The sequence below is a fragment of the Heptranchias perlo genome, chromosome 10 (assembly GCF_035084215.1).
Source record: "Heptranchias perlo isolate sHepPer1 chromosome 10, sHepPer1.hap1, whole genome shotgun sequence".
Classification (NCBI taxonomy): Eukaryota; Metazoa; Chordata; class Chondrichthyes; order Hexanchiformes; family Hexanchidae; genus Heptranchias; species Heptranchias perlo.
Genome location: NC_090334.1, coordinates 6,844,786 through 6,854,352, shown reverse-complemented (window position 1 = coordinate 6,854,352; position 9,567 = coordinate 6,844,786). Strand labels below are relative to the sequence as shown.

General features: G+C 45.2%; 1 protein-coding gene across 1 annotated transcript; it reads left to right on the top strand.

Moving 5' to 3' along the window:
- Positions 1-854: 854 nt before the first annotated feature.
- Positions 855-9,148, top strand: LOC137326621 (EEF1A lysine methyltransferase 3-like). The gene is made up of 5 exons (XM_067991908.1): positions 855-864; positions 2,181-2,219; positions 4,467-4,555; positions 5,577-5,688; positions 8,751-9,148. Exons 1-5 carry the CDS (start codon positions 855-857, stop codon positions 9,146-9,148), a joined length of 648 nt encoding a protein of 215 aa, XP_067848009.1.
- Positions 9,149-9,567: the final 419 nt, after the last annotated feature.

Genomic DNA, 9,567 nt, shown 5'->3' with positions numbered 1-9,567 from the left:
ATCACCTTTGCCTCTGCACACACTTCTTTGGCCACGCATCTTCCCCCACCCAGCGGACCCTTTCTCTCGTCTTCAGAATTCTCGTTCCACCTGAACCCCTCCCTTTGGCCTTCTACCCTCTTTTGATCTTTTCATCGAAAACTGCCAGCATGGCAACAGCCATCTCAATGTCTCTGCTCCTCTCACTTAATCTAACCTACCTCCCTCTGAACTTGCAGCACTCTATTCTCTAACCCTGACATTGTTATTAAACCTGCTGACAAGGGGGGCACTGTTGCTGTTTGGTGAACAGAACTTTATCTTGCGTAGGCTGAACACCAACTCTCAAACGTTCTTCTCCTATCTCCCGCTTCACCATGACTCCAGTGCCAAACATCAAGCCGTCGTTTCCCAGAATTTCACTGACCCCATCTCCTCTGGAAATCTTCTCCCCACAGCTTCCAACCTCATAGTCCCCCAACCCCGCACAGCCCGCTTCTACCTTCTTCCAAAGATCCACAAACAGGACTGCCCTGGTAGACCCACCGTTTCAGCCTGTTCTTGCTCATGGAGCTTATATCTTCCTTTCTCGACTCTTTTTCTTGCCCTTGTCCAGTCTCTTCCAGCCTACATCTGCGACTCTTCTGATGCCACTGCCACTTTAGTGTCAGTTTCCTCATCATGACCGTTTTCTTTTCACCAAAGATGTCCATTCCCTCAATACCTCCATCTGCTACCAGGATGGCCTGCATTTCTTGAACGAAGCCCAGTCCCTATCCATCACCTACACCCTCCACCGGCAGGTTGAACTTGTCCTTACTTTGAACAACTTCTCCCTTGACTCCACTCACTTGCTCCAAGTAAAAGGTGTCGCTATGGGAACCAGTATGGGTTCTAGCTATGCCTGCCTTTTAGTGGGGTACGTAGAACGTTCTTTGCTCCAGTCCGACTCAGGTCCCCTCCCTTACCTCTTTTTCCGTTACATTGATGACTGTCGTTTCCTGCTCTCGCCCGGAACTGGATAATTTCATCACCTTTGCTTCCAATTTCCACCCCTCCTTCACCGTTACATGATCCATCTCTGACTCTTCCCTTCCCTTCCTCGACTTCTCTATCTCCATTTCTGTGGATAGGCCGTCTACCAATACCTATTATAAGCCACCGACTCCCACATCTACCTCGATTACATTTCCTCCCACCCAGCTTCCTGTAAGGACTCGATTCCATTCTCCCAGTTTCTCCCTCTCCATCAAAACTGTTCTGACGATGCCACCTTCCACACCGATGCTTCTGATATGTCTTCCTGTTACCCCAACGAGCATTCCCCTCTGCTGTGGTTGACGGGGCCCTAGACTGTGTCTGTCCAATTTCCCGCACTTCTGCCCTCAACCCTTCCCCTCCCTCCCAGAATCACGATAGGTTCACCCTTGTCCTCACTTTCCAACCTACCAGCCTCCACCTTCAATGTATCATCCTTCGCCATTTCCGCCACCTCCAGCGCGATGCCATTATCAAACATATCTTCCTCTCCCCTTTCAGCATTCTGGGCTGAGGACAAAGTGGTGTGGACAGTGCGTTATGGACAGTGGCGTGTGGACAGTGTAGTATGGACAGCGGGTTGAGGGCAGTGAGTTGTGGACAGTGATGTGTGGCCAGTGGTGTGTTGGCAATGGGATGTTAACAGTGGGTGTGGACACTGGGGTATAGATAGTGGGGTGGGGTCAGTGGGGTATGGACAGCAGGATATGGATGGTGGGGTGTGGGCAGTGCGGGATGGACAGCAGGTTGAGGGCAGTGAGTTGTGAGTAGTGGGGTGTGGACAGTGGTGTGTTGGCAATGCGGTGTGAACAGTGGGTGTGGACACTGGGTGTGTGGACAGTGGGGTGGGGTATGGACAGTGGGATATGGATGGTGGGGTGTGGGCATTGTGGTGTGGACAGTATGGTGTGGGCTGTGGGGTGTGCAGTGTGTGGTGTGAGCAACAGGGCGTGAACAGTAGGGTGTGGACAGTGCAGTGTGGACAGTGGCGTCGGGGCAGTGGGGTGTGGACAGACGGCTGTGGACAGTTGTGTTTGGCAGTAGGGGGTGGAAAGTGGGTGCTGACAGTGGGGTGTGGACAGTGGAGTTTGGACAGTGGAGTGTGGGCACAGGTGTGTGGACAGTGGGGATTGTGGAGTCTGGACTGTGGTGCATCACCTCAGCCTGTTTAGCCGGAGTCTTCTCGAAGCACTTCTCCCTGAATGTATTCAGTTGACAATGATGCTGATGGTACACTGACGAGATCAGTAATTCCCAATGCTGATCTTTCACCTCCAATTGACTACGATTTTATTTATGCTAAATCTGTTGTTGCTTCTGCTCGTCCACCCTCCTTGACCAGTCGGCCAGAGAAAATCAAAAGGGAAGGTAAAATGTTCCAGGATTGAAATCAATCCGGGAACATTAAAGGGAGAGAAAACTCAGAGAGATGGACGGAAATAAATGACTTAAAGTAAGGACACGAAACCAGAAAGGAAGACACCTTATAATTAATAAAAACATTAACAGAACAAAGCAAGACCCGTCTACCTTGTCATCTTAGTTCATAATATGATAGTATCATAGTTGGCACAGCACAGGAAGAGGCCATTCGGTCCATTGTGCCTCTGCTGGCTCTTTGGAGGAGCTATTCAAATAGTCCCATTCTCCTGTTCTTTCTCCATAGCCCTGTAAATTTTTCCCTTCAAGTATTTATTTAATCCCTTTTGAAAATTACTATTGAATCTGTTTCCAGCATCCACTCGTCAGTTCATTCCAGATCATTACAACTCACTGCATTAAAAAATGTTTCTTCATGACGCCTCTAACTCTTTTGCCAATTACCTTAAATCCATATCCTCTGGTTATCGGCCCTTCCGCCAGCGGAAACAGTTTCTGTTTATTTGCTCTGTCAAAACCATTTGAATACCTCTATCAAATCTCCTCTTAACCTTCTCTGTTCTAAAAAGAACAACCCCAGCTTCTCCAGTCTCTCTACATAACTGAAGACCCTCATTCCTGGTACCATTCTAGTAAATCTCCAATGCACCTTCCCTAAGGCCCTGACATTCTTCCTAAAGTGTGGTGCCCAGAATTGAACACAGTACTCCAGCTGAGGCCTAACCAGTGTTTTATAAAGGTTGAGCATAACTTCCTTGCTTTTGTACTCTATATCTCTATTAATAAAGCCCAGGATCCCATATGCTTTTTTAACAGCCTTCTCAACTTGTCCTGCCACCTTCAAAGATGCACACCCATGCCTCCCTGTTCCTGCATCTCCTTTAAAATTGTACCATTAATTTATATTGCCTGTACTCATTCTTCCTACCAACCATTCACCACTGCTCTCTGCTTTCTGTCCGTTAGCCAATTTTGTATTCATGCTGCTATTGTCCCTTTAATCCCATGAGCTTTAATTTTGCTGAAAAGTTGATTATGTGATTCTTTATCAAAGTCCATATACACAATGTCCATAGTCAACCGCACCTCCCTCATCAATCTTCTCCATTACTTCATCAAAGAACTCAATCAAGTTAGTCAAAAACGATTTGCCTTTAACATATTGACTTTCATTTATTAGCCCATCCTTTTACAAATGTCAATATATTTTGTCCCAGATTATTGTCTCTAAAAGTTTCCCCACCACCGACGTTAGGCTGACTGGCCTGTAATTGCCGGGTTTATCCCTCCCTCCTTTTTTGAAGGGGTTGTAACATTTGCAATCCTCCAGTCCTCTGTCACTGCCCCCACATCTAAGGAGGATTGGAAGATTGTGGCCAGAGCTTCAGCAATTTCCATCCTTACTTCCCTCAGTAATCTAGGATGCATCCCAACTCGACGGGGTGGCCTTTCTACTTTGAGTAATGTTGATCTTTTAAATTCCTCCTCTTTATCTATTTTTATTTTATCCAATATGGCTGCTACCTTCTCTTTTACTGCTACAATGACAACATCCTCTTCTCTAGTGAAGACTGATGCGAAGTATTCACTTAGTACCTCAGCCATGCCCACTGCCTTCACACGAAGATCTCCTTTTTTGTCCCTAATCAGTCGCACCCTTGCTTTGACTACCCTTTTGTTTTTATATGTTTATTAAAGACTTTTGGTTCGAGGGGCCGTATGGCTTCCTCCTGCTTCTATTTCTTGTGTTCTTATGTTCTTATTTTGTGACTGTTTGTGGGACCTGGTAGTGCGCCAAATTACCTGCCATGTTTGATTGCATAAGAACACATAATTATACATGATTGGCTGTGAGGACCTTTGGGACGTTCCAAGGACCCGAACGACGCTATATAAATGCAAGTTCCTGCTTCAAACCGGCGCCTGGAACGGAACCCATTGCAGATCACAGAGGAATTCTAGAGTGAAATTAGAAATAAAGATGATGAGGACGGCAGCCCTGCGCCCCAATCAATCCAGCGAGGAGATCCCAGAGTTGATGGATTACTCTCCGACCTGCTTCATCGTACACAGTAACTTTGAGTTCTGCGGATACAGTATAAAGATCGCTCGACTTCTCGGCTCTAACCGAAGCATTTCTGCTGATGTCTGGGAGTCTGTAAGTTCGCTGCATTAGTCGGACAGAGGAAAAGCCATGCTATAGCATCTTATGTATTTAGCAGAAGAATATAACCTCTTTTTCTGTTCTCGGTTGCAGTGGGTTTGCAGTTGTCCTCCTTTTATTAGAAAAATGCGCTTTTAAAATAGATCACTGATCTGGCTCATCTTGCACACAATCCGCTATGTGGCGGCTGGAACGTGCATTTCTCACACATGTTTGAAACATAACAATGTGCTTTTTTCCGGCACCTGGTCTCAAGTCTTGCTTTTAATAAAGGTTAGGATTTCGGTGAAGCTCATTAAATAACCTGCCCTCACTGGTATCAGTGGGGTGTTTTATACGTCCACCCTCATATTTCCTCCTCTCCTCCCGGAATTGCTGACCTGTGCTGTTTCACAATCACCCTCTGCTTCCTCGCCCTAAATGGCCAGTCTACGCCAGTGAGACCTGAAGTGGAGCGTCTACAGAGGCCATGGGTCTTGTTGCTGAGGCGGGCCCTATCTTCACAAACAGGCACTTTAGGGCAAGACCATTAGATCGTATTTAAGAGGCTGGCTAATTAGTACAGACCGGGAGTGGAACCTGCGATCTTCCAGTTCTTTGAGACTCGGTACCACAACGAGTGCTGCATCTTCACATTGAGTCATCGGTGCAGCTTTGACTGCGCTCCAGATAGTTGGAAGAGGGACTTGGTGGAACTTCGAGTTATTGTGGGCGGGGCGGTGGTGCAGCAGGTTAGATCACTTCTTTTTCAAGTTATTTTCCTTCGTTTTCTTTATTGCTTCTGGGACCCGTTGTATCAGCAGGAGAGAGCAATAACACACGACCTGTGAACCACCTGCTGATCTGAACCCACTGGGAGGTGGGTGAAAATGTCCAACTGACAACAGTTTCCAGGAGCCTTCCTTTATCTCTGTTGGGAATTGTTTGTACTCAGAACCCACCTTTCAGCAGGCGTTGGGGTCCCGATGTTTTGCTTCACTTTCTGAATAACATACATGTGTTCCATTTTTTTCAGGGGATTGCTCTGTGCCGGTACTTCGAGAAGGAGAAAATCAGTTTTACTGGGAAGAAAGTGATTGAGCTGGAATCGGGCACTGGGATCGTGGGGATTTTAGCAGCCTTACTCGGTGAGTTAAACCGAGGGAAGTGAACTAAACCGCATCATTTTGTTCATATCAGGAAGGAATATAATCAATAATGATAAGGTTTGTCCATATCGGGGAAGGAGTGTTTCCAGTCCGAGAGTGACAGATGATGTTGACTAAGCTCCCTGGTAAACATATATTGGGAGGAATTCAGTCTCCTGTAAAAACGTTTAGTTTGTCATATAATCTTCGAAGAGAATGTAAATGAGGCTTAAGAAATTTCCAAACCAGATGCCGTTCCCCTGTAACTGTTCGTCTGTCCTGTCATGTGGATGGAAAATATCCCAGGCTGTAATGCAAAAAGAGGAGGAAAGTACTCCTGGTGTCCTGGCCAACATTTATCGCTCAATGAATATCACCAAAAAATAGATAACCTTGCGGTGCGCAAATTGGGCAGGGAGCAGACGCTGTTTGGCAGTAAATCGGACGGCCAATCCTTCTGGCCTTGCAGGTAGATTCAACATTAGATTAAAAGTTATAGTATTTGAATCCTGCCAATACCATTCGATTAGATACTAAACAAAGGAGCCAAGCCCCGAGCCTGCCAGCAAATAAAGGTGAACATTATGTTGGTTCTCTGTCACTAGGTGGTGATTGAAGCTTCAGTAAGTATTGAGCAGGTAAGTGGCATCTGGTGAGAGACGCCCATACATGATAGAAAGTCTGATAAAAGCATCAGGGAGGTACAATGTCATCGAGTTTATATCGAGTGTCTTTGAGTTTATGAATCCAACGCTCAGCTTCTGACAATTGAGCACAAGAATGTAAACCACAACAACTTATATTTATATAATGTCTTTAACTGGTGAAGCGTCCCAAGGTGCTTCACGGGAGCGTAATCAGTTAGAAGTTGACACAGAGCCAAAAGAGATGTTAGGACGGATGACTAAAATCTTGGTCAAAACCATAAATTTAAAGCAGCATTTTAACAGAACAAAAGAACAAAAGAAATAGGGGCAGGAGTAGACCATACGGCTCTTCTAGCCCGCAACGCCATTCAATAAGATCATGGCTGATCTTCGACCTCAACTCCACTTTTCCGCCCGATCCCTATAATCCCTTGCTTGCCTTAGAGTCCAAAAATCTATCGATCTCAGCCTGAATATACTCAACCACTGAGCATCCACAGTCCTCTGGGGGTAGAAAATTCCAAAGATTCACAACCCCCTGAGTGAACAAAATCCTCCTCATCTTAGTCCTAAATGGCCGACCCCTTATCCTGAGACTATGCCCCCTAGTTCTAGACTCTCCAGCCAGGGGAAACAACCTCTCAGCATCTATCCTGTGAAGCCCACTAAGCATTTTATATATTTCAATGAGATCACCTCCCATTCTTCTAACTTCCAGAGAGTATAGGCCCATTTTACTCAATCTCTCCTCACAGGACAACGCTCTCATCCCAGGAGTCAATCTAGTCAAGTTTCATTGCACCGCCTCTAAGGCAAGTTTATCCTTCTTTAGGTAAGGAGACCAAAACTGTACACAGTATTCCAGGTGTGATCTCACCAAAGCCCTGTACAATTGTAGCAAGACTTCCTTACTCTTGTACTCCAACCCCATTGCAATAAAGGCCAACATATCATTTGCCTTCCTAATTTCTCGCTGCACCTGCATGTCCACTTTCTGTGTTTCATGTACAAGGACACCCAAATCTCTCTGGACACCAACCTGTAATATTTTCTCACCATTTAAAAATATTCTGTTTTTCCATTCTTCCTACCAAAGTGAATTGCCTCACATTTCCCCACATCATACTCCATCTTCCTCCTTCTTGCCCATTCACTTAATCTGTCTATATTCCTTTGCAGGCTCTTTATGTCCTCCTCACTTCTTACTTTCCCACCTAGCTTTATATGGTCAGCAAACTTGGATACAGTACACTCGGTTCCTTCATCTAATCATTGATATAGATTGTAAATAGCTAAGGCCCAAGCACTGATCCTTGCAGCATCCCACTAGTTACAGCCTACCAACCTGAAAATCACCCGTTTATTTCTACTCCCTGTTTTCTGTCCGTTAACCAATCCTCTAACCATGCTAATATATTACCCCCAACACCATGAGCCCTTATCTTGTGTAACAACTTTTTGTGTGGAGCAGAGAGAGGATGAAGAGGTTTAGGGAGGGAAATCCAGAGCTTAGGGCATAGGCGGCTGAAGGCATCGCCTCCAATGCTATGGTGAAGGGATTGAGGGATGCATAGCAGGCCAGAGTTCTTGAACATTTGTAGGGTGGAGAAGTTTACAGAGATGGAGAGCGGCGAGGCCAATTGTGGGATTAGAACACGAGGATGAGAATTGCAAAATGAAATACTCTAAGATTGTTAGACCTAATGGATATATGAATCTTTGACCAGTGGAATGGCAATATCCCCACCTTCGTCTAAAGTTCCGGAAACATATTATAACTGCTGCATTACACTGTTAACAAGAATGTCCGGGTCCCATAGGCATGAGTTGAGAAACAGATTTCTTCCCGATCAATATGTGTTGTGTGATTGATAAAAATGAATGGATATACCCGGCTACACCAATCCGCGGTTCCAAGGGCTCGACATTTGTTTTCCGAGTTTATAATACCTCTGCAAAATGTAATTCTTGCCAAGGGAATTGTGAAAATAACTTGTTTCTGCCATTCTATTTATAAACTGCTTTGTGAAAAATAAATTAAAGAACGAGCTGTGCTTAATGTGTTCGTGACGTCAGCCATTGCATCAATGCGCCATGGAATATGACCTCAAAATTAAAGAAATGTTTACGTGTTGTTGGCGTGAACGAGTCAGTAGGGGTGCTGCAATCAAGCCTCTGCACCCCTACGTTATCAAGGGGTGCAACCTATTCCATATCGCTATAGAGTGACCCCTGCTGTCAGCGAGCCCATCACGGAAGCCACATAACATGGGTAATACTGCCCAGCACTATGTGGGGCCATGCTTGCTGACAATTCTTCTTTGGAGCCTTTACATTTTGCTTCTGTGCTCACAATATAGGAGCAGCTGTCAAGGGCAAACCAAAATAGACTTAGATTTTTTTCTCTCTCATCAGGTGGAGATGTTACCATAACAGAGCAACCGAAAACCCTGGAGCAAATAGAAAACAATGTCTCCATCAACATCCCTTTTGCCAGCAGACGCCGTTTAAAAGTCAGTGCCCTGACCTGGGGTGAAAACCACACTGACTTTCCGACCGACTATGACTTCATCCTGGGTGCGGATATTGTCTATAACTCAATTACCTACCCCGCGCTAATAGAAACACTGCGTCATCTCGCCGACCAAGGGACTACAATTTACTTCTCTTTTCAGTTACGAATAATGAATAGCTCCGCCATTTTCTATGAGGAGCTTCTACCCCTGTATTTTAACTGCCACATTGTTGACAGGTTAGTGGACAAAGATATTATTGTGTACAAAATTACCAAAATTAATAGGCTCATAATATAAAGGTTGAAACATGCTGGTCACTGAACCTGACACTGGTATTGAACGAGATTCCCTATCACTGTCTTATTAAAAGTTAGAACAAATTTTCAACACTCCTTTTTGAATTTAAGCCTCACTCCTCTTTGTCCCCTCGTACCATGTGACATGACTTCCGGGATGCCGATTGCTTTCTGATATCTCGGCTAAGTGCCTGCTTGCCGTGTATGGGGATAATGTGATCGCGTGGGCGAACCTTAGCACGATGCACAAGTAAAGCAGTAATGGTAACAGATGAACAACATTCGAGTCTTCAGGTCTAATTACAGCATGGCAAGTTATTGAATTAATTTCCATAAATCTGGTAATTTGTGGACTGGCACCGGTAAAATGACCGGGAAAGCTGATGATTGTGGCTAAATGTCCAAAATGACAAGTGATTC

Excerpts from the sequence above, each read along its gene's own strand:
- LOC137326621 (XM_067991908.1), top strand. Across the intron at positions 2,220-4,466 it reads CTCGAAGCACTTCTCCCTGA|ACAGTAACTTTGAGTTCTGC; the intron begins ATGTATTCAGTT and ends GCTTCATCGTAC. Across the intron at positions 4,556-5,576 it reads CTGCTGATGTCTGGGAGTCT|GGGATTGCTCTGTGCCGGTA; the intron begins GTAAGTTCGCTG and ends CATTTTTTTCAG.